General features: G+C 41.6%; 1 protein-coding gene across 3 annotated transcripts in view; it reads right to left on the minus strand.

The window, feature by feature from the left end:
• TEK (TEK receptor tyrosine kinase) overlaps positions 1–21,491 on the minus strand; it is a 103,705-nt gene extending 82,214 nt beyond the window's left edge. The window contains exon 1 of one of the 3 annotated variants that reach the window (XM_004275061.4): positions 21,073–21,491. In XM_004275061.4, coding sequence (XP_004275109.1) covers positions 21,073–21,124 — 52 coding nt within the window. In that variant the 5' untranslated portion in view covers positions 21,125–21,491. The remainder of the gene's footprint in view (positions 1–21,072) is intronic. The other 2 variants (XM_049711028.1, XM_049711027.1) reach the window with 2 other exon arrangements.
• Between the last annotated feature and the right edge of the window lie 4,165 nt (positions 21,492–25,656).

The raw sequence follows: 25,656 nt of genomic DNA on the forward strand, positions 1-25,656 counted from the left end.
TGAAGAGGAAATGGGGTTTGCTCCTCTGCAAAGTAGTCACAACTGTATCCTCCTGAGGTGTGATCCTGCCTGCAGAGCTAATCACAGGGAAAAGCTAACATTTTTAGTATTATTTTCATCTTATAACCAAAGGAAATGAGGTCCCGAGAGTGAGCTAATGAATACTACCCAGCACAATAATGGTGGAGTAGCACAAGGATCCTTTTTAAAATTTATTTCACATCCTTTTCTCCATGTAGTAACACACGAGAGAAGCAACACAAACATGGGCAAGAAATGAGCTCAGTTAGCCTGATTGGTCTCTGGACGCTGGGAACTACATTCCATCCAAGTCCTGGCATTCTGGGCTGCACTGCTAAAGCTCCCATCTTCATTTGTTAGCTCTTCAAATGGACTTGACTTCTAGTAGAGGCCATGAAATTTTAATCTGTGGTTTTTTTTAATGATGAAATCTGACTCCATCTAAAAATGACACACATTTATAGTCTAAAGTCATCAGTGGGAAACAAGATTGATCATGTGTTCTACAAACTGAAGTCCAAAATCCCTGGATTCAGAATTTTAAAATGTGACTAATCTGCTAAAGTCCTAGGTTTCAAATAGAATTTTTGATTCTCCTAATTTTGGCTGCTAGAGGAGTCAAAAATTGGATTAAACTGACTTTAGTTCTTGGACTGTAGAACGTACGATGTATTCAAAGGAAGCCAGAATGTTTGCTCTATTGCGTGTACTTGAAATTAAAACTTGATTGCTAAGGCTAGTGTGGCTAATTTCAAAATTTTAACGTTTGAAAGGGAGGAACGCTCCAATGATCAACTTAAAAAGAAATAACCACACATTCAATAATCTCCCCCAAGAGTCTTCAGGTTTTTCTTTTCTTTTTTTTTTTTTTTGGCCCTGCCACAAGGCTTGCGGGATCTTAGTACTCCGACCAGAGATCGAACCCGGACCCCCTGCAGTGGAAGCGCCCTAACCACTGGACCTCCAAGGAATTCCCAAACTTCAGGTTTATAGGCAGTACATCTCACAGAGTAAATGAGACGATGCTAACTCTCTAATTCAAGTATGCATAATATTAATATCCATGCAATAACAGTTCATCCACCCAAAACTCTGCTCTCTAGCAAACAAACTTCAACATAACACTGACAAAAATCCATGTTACAAAGTTCATGACTTAAGATGCATCCCTTTTACTCCTAGAAGAGTCTCAAACCTCCATTCAACACCTTACCAGCCTTTACCTAGGCGTGATTATCCTGTTTCCAGTCTACAACAAATAGAAGAAACAAACTAGCTTGCCACAGCTCATACTTCAGTTTCAAGACGTGTACTTTGAGCCACTACTGATTTAGCCAATAATTCCTCATACAAGATACCGGTCTATCACTCCCAGCTCTGGGCTGTTTTGCCAGAGCAAATCCTACAACTTATGCCAGCGGTTCCCTAAAGTGCTTTTGTGTAAGACATACTTTTAACAAATGTCATATCATAGAGAAGATAATATGTGAACTCAATAGAGTAGAGTTACTCTGGGTGAAGGTGGGGCAAAGTAGAGGCGTAGGGCCCAGAGACGGACAGGCATAGTCTGCACCCTCACCAGCTATGGCAGCCGCATGGCCCCTCCTTGGAACACCCAGAGCTCTATAACACAAGTGTGAAAGCCACTGGCCTACAGCCTAGTGGGAGATTTGTAGAAAATCAGACGTACTCAGGTAATTAGTTTTGATATAAATACCAAAGAGCAGCAATAAGCTGAGAATACTGGCTCTCGGGTTTGGACATGTCACATGGCCACTAAAATTACAAAGGAAGCCATGGTGGAAGATTGTGGAGAGCAGTGGTGGGCTGCATCCCTCAGCTTACTCAATCTCAGTTGACTGTGGCTCCCAAGGTTGATAAGGAAGATGGTGACGGGAGAGCTAAAGACAGAGCCAGAAGTCACACCACGTTGAAAGATGCCCTTTGACACCAGGCATTCTTGGACATTCCCAACTATTTCATGACCCTAAAAACAAGCCATGACTCTTTTCTCTATTAACAAATAATAGCTTTTCTTTACTAACAAAGAGTGTGTGTATGACACTCAAATCCCATTTCCGATACTTAAATCCTCATCCCTCACACTTCCCTGAATCCTCACTCCATCTCTCAAGGTTAAGTCAAGTAATGAGAAGAGGTCCAGGGATAAGAGGAAAGTATTTGTTTCATACACTACTTGATTGTAATGTGGCAGCATCAGAAGACTTGGGTTAGCTCTGTGACTTCACTTTCCATGGGGTCTCTTCCGGCTTATGGTCAATGATCCCGTGGTTGAGACCTTTATTTTTCTCTTTCAGTCCCCATGACAAAAGGGAGTTTGCACAACTGGGTTTATGTTTAAAGGTGATAATTAACAGATGTTAAAACCAAACAATCAAATCTGTCTCTCTGTCTCTCTGTCTGTATATATACAAACACACATGTATACATACATATATATACACAGAGAGAGAGATATTATATCCTATATCAATAAGAAGTGTGTTGAGTTAACTATAGTGGCTGAATTTTTAAAATGTTTTTCTGTGTACCCAAATTTTTCTACATGAACATGAATTATTTTTGTGATCAGAAAAATATGTATCTTTAAGGAAGCTAAAGCAAATGCTATAATTTGGAATAACTACCCAGAGTTTTAATCTGTATAGTAGTTTTTATTCCCAAACTTTAAAAATCAACTGAATAGGGCTTCCCTGGTGGTGCAATGGTTAAGAATTCACCTGCCAATGCAGGGGACACAGGTTCGAGCCCTGGTCTGGGAAGATCCCCTATGTTGTGGAGCAACTAAGCCTGTGAGCCACAATTACTGAGCCTGCGCTCTAAAGCCCGAGAGCCACAACTACTGAGCCCAGTGCTACAACTACTGAAGCCTGCGTGCCTAGAGCCCATGCTCTGCAACAAGAGAAGCCACTGCAATGAGAAGCATGCGCACCGCAACGAAGAGTAACCCCTGCTCGCCACAACTAGAGGAAGCCCGCGCACAGCAACGAAGACACAGCGCAGCCAAAAATAAATAAAAGAAATAAACTTAAAAAAAAAAATCAACTGAATACTGTGAAAGAAACATTTCTCATTGTCTTTCCTGGCCTTATTTCAATAAGCCATCTGCATGTCCCAATAAAAATGTCCAAGGAAGAGATTGTTTCTGGAATCCCTTTTCTGTAATAACTCAGCATTAATTAACATCTTTACAATCATAAACATTTTATGACTCAAAATAGATTGCAGTCCTGATAAATATGGGTCCTTTTATATTTATTTTTATCCTGTTAGGTGATAACAATTTAATAATAAAAATCAACAGAGTATCTCTAAAACCACAAAAATAATATATTTAATGGTCCTTTAGACCATTCAGAATATAAATTACTTTAAAATATATCTCCTTATTATGAAATCCTTCTTAAAACACCAGATCAGGCCTATCCAAACATAGTGAGAAAGGAGAAATGGTTAGAAAGGAACATTGTTACTCTTGTTAACATTTTGATATACATCCTTTCTTTTTTTCCCAGAACATATATAAAGAGAAATTGCAGAAACCAACATATATAATTTTTTTGTATGGTAAAAACCAAATACAATTTATCTTGAATTTTTACTTACTCCTATGATAATATTTTAGATCTTATTACAACATTTTGCTTTACAGTGCCACATTTTTATCTAAAAAGCTACAGTGTATGAGAGTGAACATTTAACCAACCCCAGCCATGTATTATTAAGTATTCTCTTTTGTTTTTTAAACTTTGCTCTAAGTTGATATACAAAGATAGTATCTTACTTTGATTTTATTTTAATTTAGAGGGTGAACTTTTTCACATGCTTATTAGCCATTTGCATTTCCTCCTTTTGTGAATTATTTGTTCCTCTCTTTTTTCTATTGATGTTTTGATATTTTTCTATCAATTCCAATAAGCTTCTTTTATGGAAATATTTTAATCTCTTATACACCATATTTGTTGCAAATATTTTTCTTTCGTTCTTTGCTTTTTAATTTTGCTTATGGTTGGATTAACAGTTTACATATTTATGAAGCTATATGTATTGATTTCTATTTTTGTGGTTTCTTCCATTGTTTTTAAACATAAAAAGGCCTTTCCCATATGAAAAGTCAACAAATATTCACTTTCATCTTCTTCTTTTGATGGCTTGATTTTTTTTACATTTACTCTTTAATCCATTTGGAATTTGGTATATGGTAACAGATGGGTTTTTTAAACAATTCTTTTTTTCCAAACAGAAAACTAATTTTCCCAGAGCTATTATTCCTTTCTCCACTGATCTGTGTCCTTTATAGGATATTAAAATTTTATATAGAGCTTCCCTGGTGGCACAGTGGTTAAGAATCCACCTGCCAATGCAGGAGATACGAGTTCGAGCCCTGGTCCAGGAAGATCCCACATGCCGCGGAGCAACTAAGCCTGTGAGCCACAACTACTGAGCCTGCGCTCTAGCGCCTGCGAACCACAACTACTGAAGCCCGTGTGCCTAGAGCCTGTGCTCCGCAACAAGAGAAGTCACCACAGTGAGAAGCCTGCGCGCCACAACCAAGTTGCTCACCGCAACTAGAGAAAGCCTGCGTGCAGCAACGAAAACCCAACGCAGCCAAAAATAAGTAAATAAAAATAAATTTATTTTTAAAAATTTATGTAAACTCAGATTTGGTTCTGGCCTATCCAGTCTGTTGATTTGTGTGCTTACACCCTTGGCCTGTACCCCACTGTTATTACAGTATTATACTCTGCCTTAAGATCTAGTAGAGCTATTCCCAAGCTCTTTATTCTTTTTTTCCCCAGAACTTTCTCAACTATTCCTCCTGTTCATTCTTCATGATAAAATTCATAATTATTTTGTTAAGTTTTGAAAACAATCTCTTTTTTTGAATTCTACCTTATATTTATTGTACGTATCATTTACAGGTATCTTCACAAATAGTTCCATTTGGTCCTCAAACTCAGGGTAGACCAGTATATGCTAACCCCATTTTTTAAAAAAAATTTTATTGGAGTATAGTTGATTTAAAATGTTGTGTTAGTTTCTGCTGTACAGCAAAGTGAATCAGTTATACATATACATATATCCGCTCTTTTGTAGGTTAGAAAACAATATCTTTTGATGAGAATTATTAGGAAGAAATGTTTAGAACTTAATGTGATGAACATTACAAAACCTTGCTGTGAAATATATAAGAAAACTACAGTAATTAACATTACATATCAGTTTTGTGGAAGAAAACATGACAAAAATGTATCTTTTCCCCCAAAGCATCAGATTAGCAGAAATCTATTCATTTATTGAATATCTACGGTGGCTACAACCTGAACTAGGCTCTTTAAAAACTGCAGAAACCATGAATCATATGTCCACAACAAGAAAATCCTTATTCTGTCAGGAATGACCGGCAGGGGCAGTGTTAGGGAGTGGTAACTCATCTGGGACCTTGTACTTTATTGCTTGTGCCAAAATATGGAGGAAGTACTTTACTGGATGAATACTTGGATAATCCCCTTGGAGTAGGGAATGGAGGGTAGTAAAAACTCCCGAAAGCCAGGCTTGAGTAACAATACAGGGCCTCTGCTAAGATTCCAGAGGAGAAGGGGCCGGACGGCTAGCTGGCTGTTGTTTTGCAGTGCTGTATGCAAACGGCAGTGAAAGTGGAATTGCCTGGAAGAGTAGAGGCAGAGGGAGGTAGGGAGGAGAAACGAGGAGGCTAGGAGCTGGAGAGGAATTTAGCCGGAGGACCAGAGAGTCATCTGCTCGTGAATTTATTATTCTGCACAGTAGACAACACAAATCATCTTCTCCTTTGACCCACCGAAAGCTCTCTGTTACTTGCTGATCGACAAAGTTGGATCGTTTCAGGACCTTGTTTGGTGTCTCAGAGTGCTGAGTCTTGCTTCTAAGAGGATGAGAGTAAGAAAAGGCTTGAGGCCATCCAGTCAAATCTGGGCTACACAGTGCAGTGCTGGAGGGGCAGAAATCCTGCCCCCACGAGCCCGTCTGGCTGAGCTGGCTGCACCCAGCCACATGGTTCCATCCCGTCACACCTCCACCTCTACTGCCTGCTGTCAGAAACACCCTCCTGCGTCTGAAAGTCTGATTCCAGCCAGAGGACCCTGATTGCCCCAGACTGAATCTGTGCTTGCTTTCTCTCCTGGGCTTCCCCTGTACTTCCATGGAAACGTTATTGCAGTTTGAGCCGTTTAGGCATTTGTATCAACCGTGGATCCTCACCATTTGTTGATTCCATATCTGTGAATTTGCCTATAATTTATTTACAACCTCAAAATCCACACTCTCGGTGCCTTCCCAGTCACTTGAACACATGTGCAAAGCAGGGAAAACCCTGAGTCCTCAGATGCATCTGTTCCAGACTGAGGTGAAACAACGCATCATTCTACTGGGCTCTCACACTCTAAACCAGTGTCCTTTGGATGGTATATTTGGTGCCACTTTTTCACATTTTTGTGCTTTTTTGGCAAAAGAAACAAATGCAAAACTGGTTTATGTATTGATCAGGTGACAAAAATGTTGCAACTAGTAGAAATCTAACCCAGTTTTGGTGGTTTACAGAATACAACTACTATGAATAACAAGAAGCTACTATATGTCTATCTGCAACTCACATCCCAACAGGAACCTCCGTAGCAGCACGGACTTTATATTTGCTGACCTAGGGTTGGGCAAAGAGTAGGAGCTCAAAACTGTTAAAGACTAGAATGGGTTAGGAAGAAATGAGATAGGTTGAAATGGGATGGAATGGAACATAGTAACGTTTATACAGCATCTTGGAGACAGGATGCTCCTAGGAGCAAAGAGCTAGTGACACAGAGATACAGAAGAAATAACGATAGCTAATATTCATTGAGCATTTCTTATGAACCTGCCCTTGGCTAAGCATTTGACCTACATGTATTATGTAATCCTCACAACTTTTCAGTGTGGTAACATTATTATCCCCCTTCCACAGGAAGGTGAAAATGACTTGCCTGAGGTCACATAGCTATCACATTGCTGAATGGGGCTCCAGCCCAGATTCATCTGCCCCCAGAGTCGGTGCTATAACACCACCTGGTGAAGATGAAAGAGGGGCTTGGTGAGGGTTCTGAACTCATGGACCTCTAGGAGAGGAAGAGGGCCTGTAGCAGAAGTTAGCCTGAGTCACTGGCTCTCCCAGCCTTCCTGAGAAGACAGTGATGCAATTAATGGTGATTTTTTTTTCCCTCCAGCTGGCAAAAACACTGTTTTTTGTTTGATTCCAGAAGCAGCTGGCAGAATTCACGTATTACTCACGATGGAATTACACTCTGCTGATGGTTTATGTACTCTAGAGTCAGGCAGTGGTCAGGGCTGTGTCTAGGACTGTTGTGAGATTACTACAGGCCTCTGAATATGGCTGAGCTCCTGCAGCTGTTGTGTGTTTCTGGCTCCAGTTCCACACCTCTTGGCAGATGGTTTGTGTGAAAAGGTCTGCTGACTCTGGGTGTGAGAGACACAGGGTGGAGGGGGCTGGGAGAACGAAGCAGCACAAAACCAGCCCACGCTGCCTTTTAAGCACTTATAAGCAAAAGAAAGGAATTTATAGATGAGTGATTTGGAGGACCTTCAGAAGGTCACTCCTTTGAGCCCTTCTGCTAGTGGAGAATGGCTGATGCGAGCCAGTTTATCAAGTCAACCCAAACCCTTCCATAGCTGCTCCGGTGGCAAACACCCCAAATATCCTCCATCACTCATGGATGGTGATGGGTGGATGGATAAAATCAGTAACGATCTTAATATTTACCTAGCATTTAAGTTTAAGTATTGTTCTAAATGGTTTACATGAACTAATTCATTTAATCCCCACCACCCCCAGAAAAAATCTCAAGAGATAAGTGCTATTACGATGCTGATTTTACAGGTTAAGTCAAGTAACTTGCACCACAGCACAAAGCTAGTAGCGGCTATAGTAGATCAAATTGTTGGCCCCAACTCTTCAGCCCTCCTTGTATCAAACCCTCGCTTTGGCCTCATCATGGGCAGAGTGTAGTTCCCGAACCTTGACTTTGGGAATGACAGTGTGTTGGATCACAGCCTAGGCCTTAAGAAGACTCATTTGCTGTTTTGTGTCTAATGGTGATGTGTTTCTAACATCACCATCAGAACGACATCCCCTGGGCTGATCCAAGAAGGATGAGATACATGTGAGCAGAGTCACCCAGACAACCCACACACGTGCAGCAAGAAGCAGAGCTGCACCAGCTGCTGCAATCTGAAGCAGAACCTCAGAGCTGTGCTCAACACAGATGAGGCGAGCCGCGAATCACACAAAGACTTACGAGGGATAATAAATGTTGGTTGAGCCACTGGGTTTTGGGAGTAGTTTGTTACACAGCAATAGCTAACCAATTCAATGATAAAACTGGAATGCAAGCCCAGGCAGTCTGACCAAACAGTACATGCATTAAGCTCTAATTTATATTGCCTTCCACACTCTCTGTTAAAGTGAAGAGACAGCCTCTAATGAGCTGAGTGAGCTTGAGCAAAGTGCTGAACTCCCGGGGCCTCAGTGCCAGCATCTATAAAATGAGCAGGTTGAATCAAACCAGCATTTCTTAAGGTATCAAACATTAGCTCCATGTGATACTCAAAAAAAAAGGGGGGGGATTCAATGATTCTCTTGGAATTAGTATTATGAGAAAACAATTCAATAACACTGGACTAGATCATCTTTTGAGTCTTTGACCGTTCTAATATTTCTCATTCCAGGTAACAGTGTGTGGTACCTCCATGTACCTCCATTACCATGTATTTGTGAAATTAAAATAATTATCTAATTCAGGCAACTTGGGGACAACATCCATGGGAAGGAGAGAATGTCTGTGATGGAAGAGGTTTTTCTCTACTTCCTTCAAACCTTGGCATATTCTCCTAGTACCTTGAACCAACAATGGCAGAGAAGACCTCACCCCTTCTCCTGCCAAATCACCCTAGAATCAGGCTTACAGAAAAGCACGTGGAAACAGGAAGCTGCCGTGACATGGGACATCTCTCAGAAAGGAATCTATGCTTACTTACTCCACTTCCTCACCTCGCCCTTACTCTTCAACCCAAGCCCTGCCATCCACTGAAAATGCCTTGCAACAATAACTAGTTGCTAAATTCTCTAGTCTCTCTGCTTACGCTGGCTCCTGCCTCTGTAAGTTTTTACGTAGTTGAAACTCCCTCCTCCTTTGGCTTATCTCTTTGAATGCCTTCAGTTTCCTCTTCCTCCACCCGCATCAGCCCTTGACAGAGGTGTTCCCAGAACCACCCTCTCTCCTCTTCTTGGGCAGTGTCATTCCCTCACACAGCTTCATCCTATATCCTGACAACTCCCATAACTGACTCTGGCCCTGCCCACTCAGCCAACCTCAAACCAAGTTACCTTCTTCCCAGCCCACCTCCCTAGCTTTATTCCCTGTACCCTAGAGGGTAGCCACATAGAACCACTGCACAAACATTTCTTAAACTTTTTATTCCTCATTTTTCATGCTTTTTCCTCTGCCCAGAATACCTTTCCTCCTCATTTCCGCTCCTGCTTTTCCACAAAGCGTAATTCTTCTCGAATGTCACCCTCTTAGTGAGACTCCTGTTCTCTTCCAGAATGACTCCCTGCAGCCTCGATGCTTCCAACATGCACTGTCTGCCTCTAACAGAGCAGAGCTTCTCACCCACCAGACTAAAAGCCACCTGAAGTCAGAGCCCTCTCTTAACCATGCTTGTAACTCTAATGCCCAGCAGATTCCCAGAACATAGAAAGAGCTCAGTAAATGTTAGCTTGAATGAATGCATATAACTGACCTATCCATTCCTCTACTTTGGGCATGGCCTACTATTTTCCTGGCTGACTACTGGGCCTTTTGTTTTGTTTTGTTTTTTGGTTTTTTTTTTGCGGTACGCGGGCCTCTCACTGCCGCGGCCTCTCCCGTTGCAGAGCACAGGCTCCGGATGCCAGGCTCGGCGGCCATGGCTCACGGGCCCAGCCGCTCCGTGGCATGTGGGATCTTCCTGCACCGGGACACGAACCCACGTCCCCTGAATCGGCAGGCGGACTCTCAACCACTGCGCCACCAGGGAAGCCCCTGGGCCTTTTTTGAGGAACACTCAGTATGCCCAACATGTAAACTAGGTCTTGTCTGTAATTTATTAATAAATGTCCACTTTCCAGGTTTCCTGAGAGGAGCAATATTAGAGTCCAAGACAGTCTTTTGAGACAGGTTGATCACCAAGAGACTCTCTTCCACTTAGTCCATGTCACTAGGATAGTATTAATTATGTGCCCAAATTACTTTTCTATTTTTTATTTGAACATACACACACAAAAGAGTCCTAAAAAGGATTGGCTCTCTCATTCAGTTAGAGCGGTGTCTCTTAAACTGCACTGATGAATATGTCATTTTCATGATTTTTGCTGAGTCTATAGGAGACTTGTACAATTATTCTATTAACCATTCTCTTTAAATTAACTCATCTATTTTTTTCCTTAGCCTCAAATAATGCCAAAATACTCATTAAATTACATGATTGATATGATACATACACACATACATCTATATGTACAAATAATTTTTATAATGAAAAATGTTCTTCCAAGCACCACATTAAATGATCTTTCAGGCCAGCAGTAGTATAGGTAGCACACTTAGGAAAGCACTAGGTCAGAACATTTAATCCAATGCAAAACAAGTTATTAAAGCATTTCTCTTACTGATATGTCAAACACAGACCATAGCTTCGTGGGCAAACCATCAAGTAAACTGTAAATTGTAATTTAATATTCTAAGCACCATGGCAGAGACAAGAACAAGGGTGCCCGTATCCAACACCTCTTGGGCACCAATGCAAATCTTCCCCATTCCAGGTCTTGCTTCAGCTGCTTCTGCAGCCGCAGCTAAACAGAGCTCCACAAGCTTTGAGCAGGTGTATTATCAAAGTAGCTCACACAAAGCCCGTGGGAGGATATCTCACTTCCTCCCTTGGGACTTTCTCTGGCACAACAGCATAGGACCCCAGCAGTAGTTTATCAGCTTCTTGCATCTATATGACCCTTGAATAAAGGGGAGGAGAGCAATGGATGAATGCCCTTGAGTCTCATTTCATAAGCCTCCTCAAAAGGTCTGGAGCACCAGGCATTTGAGGCAGTGGCCAACCTGATAACACATGCTTGTACACTTCCATTCCCCTAGTCCCTCACTCTTGCTCCCTGGGATCACTTCCCAATAATCTACCTGCACATATGCCTTTGCCTCAGTCCACGGGTTTTTTGTTTGTTTGTTTTGGTGGAATTCAGGCTAAGGCGGGGACCTAATCCATGCAAGAAGGTTAGGGAAGACTTCTTAGAAGAAATGACACTTGATATAAATCTCAAAGCATGAATAAGTCAGGTGAAGCAAAGAAAGTGAAGAGGATATTCTGGGCAGAAGGGACAGTGTACACAGTGTACACAGTGTTCCCAGACCAGGGCTCGAACAAAGGCCTGGATGCTTGAAGGTGTAGTTTTAGAAACTGCAAAGATCCTGGAATGACTGGAATACACCCCCCGTGTAGCCTGAGGGACTAAGAATCACAAGAGCCTGGTGAGGTGGGCAAGACTGGCTCCTGAAAAGTTGCTGACCACAACCAACTACCACCGCCACCCTGCTCTTTGATTCTGGAGTGGTAGCAATGAATAGCGAAATAGGTGGTATTTCAATCAACTCTGGAAGATTAGAAAGTGCCTTTCAGATTCAAGAGGTGCTGGACACAGAGAGGAATTGCGACTAAGAGGAGGAGGAATTAAAGTCAAGATGGTGGTGGAATATGAGCAGAGCTATGATCACGCACACATGCACATACACACATGTACTCCAGGACGGGTCCAAAAATTCAGTAATAAGCTTGAAGTGAACCGCACTGCACTGGGAACTGACAATGCCACAGAAAATTTTCAAGGACTAGGAATTAATAGGTTTGGAATAGATGAGGTGGGAACAATCTAGGGCAAAGCATCCTAGAGCCTCTGTTTAGTCAAGACCTGAGAAAACAGGAAATTGGGGGCTGGCAGGAGAAAAGTCGGGAGCACCATCCTGCCAGCTGGTAGGGCCATGGGAAGGAATTCCCTCACCTGCACTCCAGATTTTTAGCAAAAACCCAAGAACGCACAGCTCTAAGTTTTTCTCTCTTTGTCCCTGAGACAAGGCCAGGCTTAGGGTACCAATGCTGAGTTATCCCAAGGGAAACCAGGGAGCTCCATCTGGCATAGAATAGGAGTTGCCTGCCCTCATGGATGGAGATGTGCTTTGAAAAGATTGGCATAAAGTGACATAAGATCCTCTAGCTTTGTTTAGAAGTAAACAATTTAAGAACATCTGATTTTTATTGAGTGCTCATCATGTACCCACACCATACTAAGTAATTTTAAGTAGTATCTTTTAAAATCTTCCCCTAAAACTACACAAATAAGTATTGTTATCAGTCTCGTTTTCTGGAAACCAGCCTGAGGTGACCATGAAACACTAGTTGGAACACAGTGAAGTGTTTGAAAGAGTCCAGGATTTGGGTTCAGGTCATTCTCAGTTTAACTCTTTTTTTTTAAATTAATAAATTAATTAACTTATTTTTGGCTGCGTTGGGTCTTCGTTGCTGTGTGTGGGCTTTCTCTAGTTGCGGCGAGCGGGGGCTACTCTTCGTTGTGGTGCACAGCCTTCTCATTGCGGTGGCTTCTCTTGTTGTGGAGCATGGGCTATAGGCGCACAGGTTTCAGTAGTTGTGGCTTGCAGGCTCTAGAGCGCAAGCTCAGTAGTTGTGTCACATGGGCTTAGTTGCTCCGCGGCATGTGGGATCTTCCCAGACCAAGGCTCGAACCCGTGTCTCCTGCATTGGCAGGTAGATTCTTAACAGCTGTGCCACCAGGGAAGCCCTCAGTTTAATTCTTGCTGCCATCATTCCTACTGAGATCATGTGGTCACTCAGTACTATTCATTTTCAAGAGACAGAAAACATCTCAAAATAGCACTAGCAAATAAAGCCAACTGGCTCCCATAACTGGAAGGGGCAGCGATGGGTCTCCAATCTAAAAACATTGGATCCAGGGCTCAGATAATTTCAGAGTGCCTGTCTGGGTTCTGTTCTCTCTGTCTCTGTCATCATTCTTTCCTATCAAAGACTAGCTTCAAGTGCCAAGGGAAGCTGGCGGCTCCAGGTAAACAGTGTCTTCACTGAAGAAAGAGAACATCTTGCTCATAAATTCCCAGAGAAGAGTCTATCTGGCCCTACTGGGTCATGCACCCTCCATCTGAACCGACCGCTGTCTTCTGATGGACAGTACACTCTGATCAGTGATTGGCAGTCCCATCAATGGAGGGAAAGCATGGTGGCTTTTGAAAACTAGGAATGTTAGGCAGTCCCAAATAATGAATGTCCACAACATTTTAACCTTAGTCAAGTCACAACCTTTGTGAGCCTCAGTTTCACCATGTATTTTTAAAACAAAACAAAACAAATAATAATACCTATTGTGTGAGATTGTTGTGAGATATTAAAAATCATATTAGGACTTCCCTGGCAGTCCAGTGGTCAAGGCTCCATGCTTCCACTGCAGGGAGCACAGGTTCGATCCCTGGTTGGGAAACTAAGATCCCGCATGCTGCGCAGTGCGGCCAAAAATAATAATAACAAAACTAAAAATAAAATAAAGGAGAAGAATTTTGAAAAATCATATTAAACACTTGGCACGTAGCGACATTCGGCAGATGGTTGCCATTTTTGTTATTCCTGGTACTATTATTGTTTTGCGGTTGTTTTTGACACAGGGATCAGAATTCGAAGCCCATCCCAGATTCCCAGATGTCTAAAGCACTCCTGTCCCCAGGGTGGAGTCCCCTTTGGCTCTGGAGCCAGACGCCTTGCACAACCCAGGCTCTGTGTGCCAAGGTTAAGTTGGTTCACCATCTGACGGCCACGGAGCAGCGAGTGCCTTCCCAGCCCCAGCAATGTCAATACTGCCTTCCTGACTCCGCCTATTGTATCTGGAGGAAAGTGGCCGAGCATTGTCTTCCAGCGCTCCCCCCAGGAAGCATGATATCACCCTCTAACAAAAGCGGGAAAGCTGACAGATCTGCTGAGATGGGTGTGACCACCACACACACCTCACTGGTCAAGCCCTGGGCAGGCAGAGCAAACAGCAGCCACCCACATGCCCCTCAGCTGGCTGCCTAATGGGCTCCTTTTGCTCATCTTTAGGTTTTCTCCCTCTCTTTGTTACGTAATGTGCGTACCACGTTAGACATGGTACCACTAGGCAGTGGGAACGCACTCCCTCTAATCAACAGATGTGTTGAAAAGAGTCAGGACTCTGCCCATCTGGCAGATCCATGGCTCCACACCTGCCCCTGCAGCCTTCGGGAAGAAACACAGGGAGAAGGATGGTCAGAATCCTGAAGGGACAAAAGGAGGCGGTGGGGGAAGGATGTAGAGGAAAGCAGACAAGGCTCAATCTAAAAAACATTCTGCACGTGTGATGTGAGTTGAGGAACAGTCTGGCTAGACCGGTGGGAATCGGGTTATCAGTTTAAAATTCCAGAAATAAGGGAGGCAACTTTAGACATTCCCTTTCTTGAAGGCTGGGAGTGATGCTAGCTGATCTTCTGACACCCTTCCAGCTCTGGCACGGTAATGCTGTCAGTGCAGCTGGCTCTGTGTAAAATAACACACCTGCAGTCTTGTGCCCCCATGCCAAGCCCAGAGGCTGTCACTCTGCTCTCCCCATCTTACTGTCCCCTTCTTTAAACTTTCTCCTTCCTTAGCCACCACAACACCAATTCTCTGAAATCCCAGGGAAGGAATCTGATTGGGTTTGCCTCTCCTGGCAACTCCCTGACTGCTTCTTCGTAGAACCCTTGGCTATCTGCTCTTTCTCTTCCTTTCACATAAGTCTTGGTACACAACCCATGTCTTCGCTTACCATAAACAAAGATTTCTATGTTTCAATCCCTTGCCCGACCCTCTTCTTCTGAGCTTCAGACCCAGAGAGCCAAATTTTGCTAAATATCCACCTTTAACATGGAAATTCAAAATCAACATGTACAAAAGAATTATTTGCTTCATGCCAGCCTGTCACCAAGCAGTTCCTTCTGCCATGTTTCCCAACACAGAGAATGGCAGAACCATTACCCAAACCAGAAGCCGGGAGCAATGCTTATTCACCCCACTTCCCACAACCTCCAATATATAACCAATTACCAGTCCCTACAGTTTCACCTCCTAAACACTTTCAAACCCCTTCTTCATCTAAGCCTCCCTTGCCTGGAGTGTTGGGAAGCCAAATTGGTCCAGGTCTAATTCTCTGCCATGTCAATACATGCTTCAGAATATGTATTTTCCAAGACATGAATTTTCCAAGACATGAATTCAAGACATGAATTTCCAAGATATGAATTTTCCAAGACATAAATCAGATATGATAGAACAAACACCATACTAAATTTCCATGTGTACAGAAAGAGGTACAAATGACTTAAAATGGCCTATGAGGCCCTTCCTGATCTGAACCCAACCTTAAGTCACCACCTCCTCCTTACATTCCAGACTTACTCAACTTCCCTGAGCTTGCCCAGCTATTTCACACCACCTGCTCCCTCTGATGGGAAGTTCTTTCTTCTCTTTTCCCTTTTATCTACTTAGTTTTAAAATCATTTGGCTATGAGTAACTGATAACTACACTAGCCATAATTTTTGGCAATATTCATTTTTAGGAGTTCTTGCAAAGTGAGGAAAATCTATCATACAGATTATTTTCAATATAAATTTTATTCATATTAAATTTAGCAATTAATGAAGTTGACATTATATGTTTTTAGCCATTTATGTTTAACTTGGATTTTAAAGTTGCTTTTATTATTGAAGCCAATAAACATTTTTTATAGCTCTTGAAAAGCTAGATTTTGATATACCCCTACTACATTATTTATCATAGCATCTTACAATTTATATGCCTATAGTCATCCTTCCTACTAAGATGTGAGTTTAGCAAGGGGAAAAAATAATTCATCCTTTTTTTTCATTCCTGGTATCCAGTACAGTACTGGGTGCAAAGTAAGTCCTCAGTATGTCTTCATTGATTGAAATGATAGTTAAGTGAGTGAATGAATGAATGAAAGGTGGGCAAGAACTCAATAAATGTCTATTGAATAAAACTATGTGTATTTTAAAGTAATATTCAACAATCATACAATACCTAATATTATGTAAAATCTTGTTAAACCCACTTTTGTGAGTATATCTTTTACGTTTCACACCTAAGGGAAAAAAGGGATTTTCTTTTGACCTTATTTACATCAAATATTTAACATAAGCCAACCTTTTAAGATATGAGTGAATACTACTTGCAATATATATGAAATTGATTCTTATTGTTATCCTTTCAATGTTTAAAAGCCCTTTGTACAACAACAAACAATTTCCCTCTTTTTGTCAGGTCTGCCATGGTATACCAAAATTTTCTTGCTATGGCATATCAAACTCCATGCACTACGGAGAATAAGAGGTAAATAATATCTGTTGTCAACAATGTTAGAGGTTAACTGGGCTAAACCTATGTGTCTAAAGCTCAAAGGCACAGCCTGTGTGGGAAGGGAACTCAGAATTAGGGGAAGAACACGAGGAAGAGTTGGCCTAGGCAAACTAAGTTGAATTTTGTTTGCAGACTGAACATGGTGGGTGTCATTTCCAAATGGATAGAACAGCATGAACAAGAGCCAAGGGGAAAGTATGCATAGATGGTGGAGATGGGCCTGGTTGAAGTAGAAGAGCCATGAGCAGGGATGGGTGAGGGAAAGCACTAGAGAGTAGGCCAAGTGTTCTGGCTTGTCAAGTGGGGAGAGATCAGCACAAAATTTGAGAAACTGGCTTATGTTGAAGTCTTTTAGGAGAATGCTTCTAAGAGTAGTAAGTGACTCCCCTACACCTGGAAAACATTAGACTGGTCTTGAATGAGCCCAATGGTCCTCACAGCAACACTTCTCTTTTGATTACACTAGCTTCACTTACTAAGAGAGTTCTTCCTGGCTGAGTACTTTACATGCATTATCACACTTGATGCTTATAACGACTCTGGGAAAAAAGTATTCTCAAATGTAAAAGATGAGAAAACTGTGCTTTGGAACAATCAAATAACTGGCCCATGGTCATCCAATTTGAGCTTAATCCCAGGTGTGTGACTTCACAATCTATACTCTTAACTCCTTCTCCTGCCTTCTTGATGAGATCCACCTCAGCCTCATAGAGCAGTGTCTTCAAAAGTGAGTCATAATAGCACAGGTGCATGTGGTTTTTCTTCTCCTAAGGCATGTTAACTGAGTTACAATTCAGCATAAAGTGACCATATCTGGGTCCACATTCAGAAAACAAACTCAGTTTGATTTCAGTGGGCAAAGATCTAGTGGCTCTTCTGACCTTTATCTACCTGCTAAGTGGTCGGTGAGGAGCCACAGGTAGTGAAATGAAAAGGATTTTCTTTTCACATTCCTAAAGACTATCGATCACCCAACACATGCCCGAACCCTCCCCAGTGTGGGAACTCACTCCCCAGGGGGATAGTGATCCAGTTTTTAGAAGGTTTCCATCAACAAAGCCAAACTCTGTCTTTTGTGCAACTCCCTCCACCCCTGGATCCTAGACCTGACAAAATACAGTGTCAATCTATGGTGTCTACTATGTGGAAACCCATGAAAATGCTGCTCCTTCATCTCTTCTCTCCTGACTAAATGTTCCCATATGACAAAGTTTCTAAAGCACTTACCTTCCCATTTGCCTACAATGTTTGCTGTCAAGCTTTTCAGTGTCTTCAGTGTTTAATGGATGTGCTTTGAGCAGCAGATTGAAGTGATTACCATCTCTAATTCTGACCCTATATCTTTACTACGCAAATGGTTACAGCTTACGTGTTACCTTTTTAGCAAGTAAAGCATGTTTTGGCACCTATAAATTGGCTCCTCGCAATTCATCAAATTTTGTGTATCACCAAAACTTGGATGTCATTCACTAGAACTCTCAGCAAACCAGGTCTCTCTCACATTGAACATACGTCATCTATTTATTGAATCCAAATGCATAACTTGACATTTATCTATTTTGACATTTATCTGTTTATCTTTTGGGTTTGGTTCACCCTTCCAGCCTAGACAAATCTATTTGAATCCTGATTCTGTGCTCTTACCAATAAGCCATCTACAGGGAATAAGCTGGTGACACAATCACACACATATCTTTTTAGGAACAGAGCTCCAGGAGATGAATTGATAATGTCAGAAAAAACTGGACCTCACCCATCTGAATCCCCCAGAGGATATAGCATAGTCTTCTGGATGAACTTAGAAGAGTTCTTCCCTCCTGGAGAGATGTCTTAGAAGGACTAGACTCTTGAAGGAAGCTCTCCCAGGGTAAGGCTGAAAGGGAAATGCTGAGAGCTCCCAACAAAAACAATGTTTAGGAGGGAGCATCTGAGAAGGGAACAAAACTCCTCCTTCTGAGAATAATTCCCAGGTGTGTCTCTGTTCCCAGCTTCTATGCCTCCACCCTTGATTACTCAGACTTGATAACTAGCCTTCTAAGACCAGCCCTAATCAGGAGGTTCCATCTGGGACCACTTCCCTGACCTTATAACTGAATTTCCTCTGCCACTCCAGACAAGATATCCACTATCTCTGAACCCAGGTTGTTACTTAAAATGTCACATGAGACAGGAAAGAGGCATGAAGGCATGCTACTAGAGGCTTCACATTGGATCAATGTTGATCACAAGGACATAGTATGATAAAGCAGAAAGAGTGACTAGTTTTATTTTGTTTTTCTCTTTGGGAGAGCAGCCTGGTTTGGTGAGAATGAGAGAGTAGAGAAAATCTAGTATGTTTCTTAGAACTTGTTTCTAAGGTGGTATTGGCCATGATCTGCTCTTGGGAAGGGAATCTACCAGAATCTAGGTGGATTTGAGGGAAGCCTTCTAAAAACTATACACCTCCTCCAACCCTTTTATAGGTTAGCATCTACCACCCAGAGTCACCTTCACTGAGGCAAATATGATAGTTTTTTCAGTTCTATTTGTTCAGAAAAAAGGAAGGACGAACAACCCACTAGACTAGAGAGAGAAATCCATAAGTCATGAGCCCCTTGCTCCATTACTGTAGTCTACCAGTGGAGTTTGGTCTGAAGAATGGGATCCTATGCCTGTAGACATAATCATGCTGGATTCTTGTTGTTGCAATTATCAGGCCTTCAGTATTCATATTCATGGAGGCTTAGATGGAAATCTAAGTTAGGATTTAGCACAACAGACCTACTCCAGAAACCAACCTTGCCGGTGTTACCCTTCCTTTCAACAAGAGCACGAAACCCCTCTCTTTGGGCTTCACTCTGCTTAAGTTAGTGCTGTGCTTTTGGTTTAGACACAGAGTAACTATTTTGCCACGTAACTTTTTTGTTTGATTTTATGACATCTTTTCTAAGCCTATATTGCAAAGTGCCATAACATGGTCACTACGGGGAAAAAAGATGAATTAGAACAGAGTGTGTATGTCTCTGTGTGTGTACATTATTTAACCTAAAAAGTATCTCAGAGCAGCTGTGGACCCCTGGGCTTTGCATGACTATAATCCCTGATGTAGAAGCAGTTCCAGATTTCATGTTACTGATAAATGTCACACAGAAAAAAAGCAAACCGAAAATGGAATTATGATAACTGTTTGGCTTCAAGATGCATATTTTTGGAGAAATCAACATTATTTCTACATGAATATAAAAAATTTCTACATACTGAAACTATCTCAGATAATCTTTCATTTTCAGCAGTTTACACATTCTTAGTCTTAAAATATTATTAAATCCTCAATATAATTGATCACTGAAAACAAACTGAAGAGCTATAAACAAACATGCAATTCTGTTATCTTATTTGCTTAATTTTTTGAATATTTAATAATATAATATTGCAAACATATGAAAAATATAAAATAATTAGCAGATACTTATGGATACTTGGATCAAATTCTACTAATATAATATAGCCCACACCATTAAGTTCAGTAAATTTTCCCAAATTCATTTCCTATATCAATTCTATTTTCATTACAATAATTCAAATGCTTTCAAACTGAAGGGGAGAGATTGATGGCCATTATAGTTGTTATTTGTATTTTGTGATTTGATACCACTTTCATAGGTATCTCATAGGGTGAGTGAACTATAAGCCACGCCGCCATCTAGAGAATCTGAACAACAGACAACCTAAATCTAAAAACATTCAAGCCAACCATTCCTTAAACCCACAATAGGTTTTGTTACTCTCCTGTGCCCAGTGATCTGGGTAATTGCTTAAACTTTCATTTCATTGGGCCAATAAAGACTTTACAAATTACTATGTGCCAAATTTTTTTTAAATAAAACAAAAATTATATAGCCCTAATCTCCCTGACCCCAACTATAAGATAAAAACCAAAAAGCCTAGCGTTTGACTGCTTTGATTGAAATAGGATACAAATACGAAATCTTTATAGAAAAGCATTTTTGTTCTCATTTAAAAATGTCAATCTGTACAATGCCTTAAGTGGGTCCGAATCATTCTCAGCATGAATTTGATATTTTTTTTAATGACTGAAGATTTTCTTTGAAGCAGGTAAAGCCAGGTTTCTTCTTTTTCTATAGAGTAAGGAAATAATCTAGAATGAGGAACAGTAAAATAATGCACTATGGTAAGCGTGTCTCTTCAAATAAAGTGACCTAATCAGTCCTCACAGAGTCTGTGGTATGTGGTAACACAGCGGGCAATAATCCAGAAGAGAAACTCTAGAAAAATCAGTTCATGCTACAAGGACTTTCCATGTCAATCCTTACATATATTAAACGGAGACTCATGGAGAAACAGTCCCTGTGCCACAGCTGCCCCTTGTTAACCAGCACTAAGCATTGGTGAGAGAACCCAGAATCACTAACTCTGTTAAAAATATATTTTTTAAAGATAATAAAGCCAAACCTTACCAGAAAGGAGCAAGCTGACTCCATAGAGAACTAAGCCGGCTAAAGAATCCATGCTTCCCCAAATCTCTCCATCCAGTTTCCACAGATGTGCATGAGGTCCCAAGGATCCTTTCAAACACCCAGAGGTTTGTGACTTTCCATTCGCATGTCCTACTAGGTCTTGTTTACAAGTCAGAGGCAAGAAGGAACAGCACAGAAGCGGGCTGTAACAGTCTCATTTCTGTCTGAGCACAGGGAGTTTTAAGTTCCTTTTTCCTGTTTCCTTTGTAGATTAGGATGGGAAAAGCTGTATCTTAAAGGCATTTGGTATCAGCAAGGCTGGGGGCACTGTAAGCCCTATCCATCTTGCAATTCATCAAAACACTTATCTATTGCAGTTGCTTCTGCTGCTGCTTTTGCTGCTGTTGGAGGGATAGAGGAATTTTAGTTGGAAGTGTGGGTCCTGGTCAGCACTTTCAGAAACAATAGGGGTATCCTCTCCTAGGCGGGAAACTGAGAATAACAAGCCCTCCACCTATGTATGGTATGCGCTGATGACTGGCCCTTCTCAGCCCTCTAACGGCTCTCCCGGGTCTACTTGGGAGCCCTGACAGAAGGGGTTTTTGGGTGTGGGGAGCAGTTTTGGCTTTTGTTTTCTTGTTTTAACCCACATGGTTTGAATTGGGAAGAGAAGTTTTCGTGATGAGAGAACACAACCCCTAAAAACAATTAATTTGGGTAATTAACAGTGAGGTCAATGCTCACTGTGGCCACAGAGACCAGAGTCCAAAATTGTTAGCCTGTTTTCTTACACACAGATGGCTTATCTTTTGGCCAAGAGCCCAAAGATATCCATGCTACTGGCCATCGCGTTAATTTTTTATTAACAATTCATCTGAAGATGATCTAATTTCTTAAAGAATTGGCAGAGAAGGGTTTTAGTAATACTAAGAGGGATTTCGTGGTTACTGGCCAACTTACTTTCAGAAGAAAATTGTATCCAAAATTTTAAAAATAACCTGTGTAAAAACCAAATACTATAAGTGATTAGATTGGGATAAAAATATTATTCATAAGAGCAGAGAGAGTACATAGGCCAAAAGGAAAATAACCACTGGGGTAACCATATCTGCAATGAAATCGGAGACCCTAAATTTATCCAGATGACAATTTCACCAAAATATGAATTCTGACTTTAGCATAGAGAGCCGATACTTCAGTCATCACCTCGCCTTCACGCCGGAGGAAAGAGTTGTCTGATCATTTTTCCTACTCACCACGGGAAAACGCAGATGCTCCTAGTCTTGCCTGATTTCTGTCCCATGTTTTATCACATCAGTGATGATCTCAAGAACCAATTGATGTTTCCAGGCAACTGAGGTAAAAAAACTCAGGCTGCGTTTTCATGCACACCTGGGTTCAAATACTGGCTCAGCCATGTGTGGTCTGAGAAAAGTTACTGAAACTGTGAGTCTCAGTTTCAACAGCTATAAAATGACAAAAATCTCTCCATCAAGGGGATTTTTGAGAGGATTAAATGAGGTTTAAAAATCCGTAAAAACATCTGGCACTGTGTCTAATTCATAGAAGGCTTTCATTAATTGTGTTAACGTATTCACTTCCTTTCGTCTTTCCATTCTGTCTCTGATTTCAGTCCTAAAAGCTTCCTCCAGAATGCCATTCTCTATTCCTAGGAGATGGCTTCAAGTTTGGCCGTAAAGAACCAGACTAGGATAGGAGTCAGGGATTCTGGGTTCTAGTTTAGTTCTGCCATGATCTGCCTGTGAGGCTTTGGACCATTCACTTCCCATCTCTAGGCCACGTTTTCCTCAACTGTAAAGTGAAGGATTTAGACTGGATATGACTAATTTCCCTTCTGATTGTAACACCTCATAGCCTAAATGACTAAACTGTCCGACTCTCAGCATCTCCAGGTTGATTCCTAGGACCTTTCATCTGGGCAGTTCAAAGAAGATGCTAGCTTTGTATATCCGTCACTGTGAAAGCCTGAGGGGGTCACCAAAGTGATCTACTTAAGCACATTGTATCTGGGACTTTGTGAGGTCCACTGGCCCCAGGCCATGTGGAGCAGCTGTAGAAGGAAGACCTTGGAAACAAACCAACCCCAGGGAACCTGCCTTCCCAGGCACAGCTTCCCCTGTTTGTGCTTGATGGGCAAACAAGGAAGCCATCATTGCTCTCGCTCCCTCCTTTTTGCTGGTTCTTGTGGGCTGAATGTGTTGCTACCTTGCGTCCTTTCCTGCACTGCCTGCCTCTGTTATCCACAAAAGCAGTCCAGCTTCATCCTTCCGCATCATCCAGAATGATCTCCTCTTACCCAGAACTGTGAGTCAGGTCCTTCCTCCCTCCATTATCCAGGTTGAGTGACTCAATTTCACTCTTCTCTCTGTAATCCAGAAATATTGCTCAGTTTAATTTATTTCTTCATTATCCCAAAGATCCATGTAGCTTAACTTCATCTTCCAGGATCCAGAAATATTATTCCATGTAATCCTTTTCACTGTTATCCAGAATATTGACGCCATATAACAAGTACTGCTGGATTTCCTGAGCCTATGATTATACAGCTAGTCAAAAGGCTAAGCAACTTTCATGTGGGAGGTCTGAATCTTTGGCATGTAAATTCCAGGTGTAAAGCGAAGATAACTTGTGGACAAAAGTGTCCAGACATGCTCTGCTCCAGCTTTCTGCCCTATTGATCTTAGAACATGGAGAACCTATTGAGGAATAACAATATGAGCTTCACTACCAAGTGCAAGGCCAATAGGTCAGCAGAGCTGATTGGCAACAGGTTGGGAAGTTGCACAACTGGATGGCATGCCAGGATTTCCAAGGGAAGGGAGAGGCCATTTCCATGTCTGGACAGGACTTTCCCCAATACATAATGTATTAAGGAAATACCACACACTTGGACATGGCCACAACCCTTCTCTACAAAGCTGGCTGTGGTCATCATCAGGGCATCTTCATCCCCTGAAGAGCCTTGTTGGGGACCAGCTGGATCAGCTCTCTATCCTCAGCAGCTCCATCCACCCAGAAATATTGAAAGGCTCTTCCCATTCTTGCCTGATTAATACCTAGTTATCTTCTGGGTCTCAATTTCAGAAAGGTCTTCCCTGACCTATTCAATCCAAATCAGGTCTTCCCTGTTATTCCATCCCAACACTCTGTCTTTTTTTTTCACAGTACTAATCACAATTGGTAATCATATATTTGTGTCTTCATCTTTTTAATGTCTCTTTTCCCCCAGCTGACTGATATCTTCATGAGGCAGGAAACATATCTAATTTATTCACCACTGAATTCCCAGATCTGACCACAGTGCCTGGAAGGTCATAGTATGTATTGAATAGATACTTAATGAATTGAGAAATGAGTGAACAGGGCTTCCCTGGTGGCGCAGTGGTTGAGAGTCTGCCTGCCAATGCAGGGGACATGGATTCGTGCCCTGGTCCGGGAAGATCCCACATGCCGCGGAGCAGCTGGGCCCGTGAGCCATGGCTGCTGAGTCTGCGCCTCCGGAGCCTGTGCTCCGCAACGGCAGAGGCCACAACAGTGAGAGGCCCACGTACCGCAAAGAAAAAAAAAAAAAAAGAAATGAATGAACAGACTCCCATTGTTACTTATATACTCATACCTTGAGAACGCTTTGGAGACAGGCAAACCTAGATTACATGTTATAGCTGTAATTTACTCTCTGTATGACCAGGGCAATTTAATTCACATCTCTGAACCTCAGATTCCCCATCTTTAAAATGGAAGACAATAATGCCTAATTCATGAGATAATATATACATAGTATCTGGCACAAGTACATATTTAATAAAGGCTTTCTATGGGTTTCTTCCCCATCTACAACCACCACACTACCCCTGGATTGTTATATAGAGCTATTTGCAATGAGGAAACAAGGTCCCACACAGGCTAAGTAACTTGCTTAGTTGTGGGTAGTATCAGAATCCTGGTCTCTTGGCCTCCAATTTTTGCAAAGTTGGCTCTTTTTTTTCATAGTTCATCTTTAGACCACAATGTGCAAAAAAGTAGATAAAGAGAAAGGTAGCAAACATCACAAACACCAACAGGGTATGCCCAGACCTTAGGAAAGTATTTGCAATGAAACTTTGACAGATAGTGGAAAAGTTTGATGACACTGATAAATGCAGACATTTATCATTGTGCTTCCGAAATAGTGGTAATAACATCAGGATCTGGGGGCACCCCACTGCCATGCTCCAGGGAGGTGAAAGGGGCTTCCTTGTTAGTCAAGCTTACTCAGCTTACTCTAATTTGATTTTTCCAGACACACTTATAGCAGCACAAAAAAGAAAAACAAACCAATATACAAGCAAACAAAATATTCAGAGAAACAGGGCACTTGGCTGATATTTCATTTTCTAGTCTCTGCCCTTTGTACTTAATATGTGAAAAAATAATCTACAGAAAACATTGAAAGTCTTTGAGATGGATTAATCAAAATAGCAATGGATAAATTTAAAATGTGAAGAGGTGTGGAAAATAACTTATACAATGTTCCTATAAGCTGGTACCACATGTCTAGAGGCCACGATCACAAATATGTAGCAA

Source organism: Orcinus orca, chromosome 6 (assembly GCF_937001465.1).
Source record: "Orcinus orca chromosome 6, mOrcOrc1.1, whole genome shotgun sequence".
Classification (NCBI taxonomy): Eukaryota; Metazoa; Chordata; class Mammalia; order Artiodactyla; family Delphinidae; genus Orcinus; species Orcinus orca.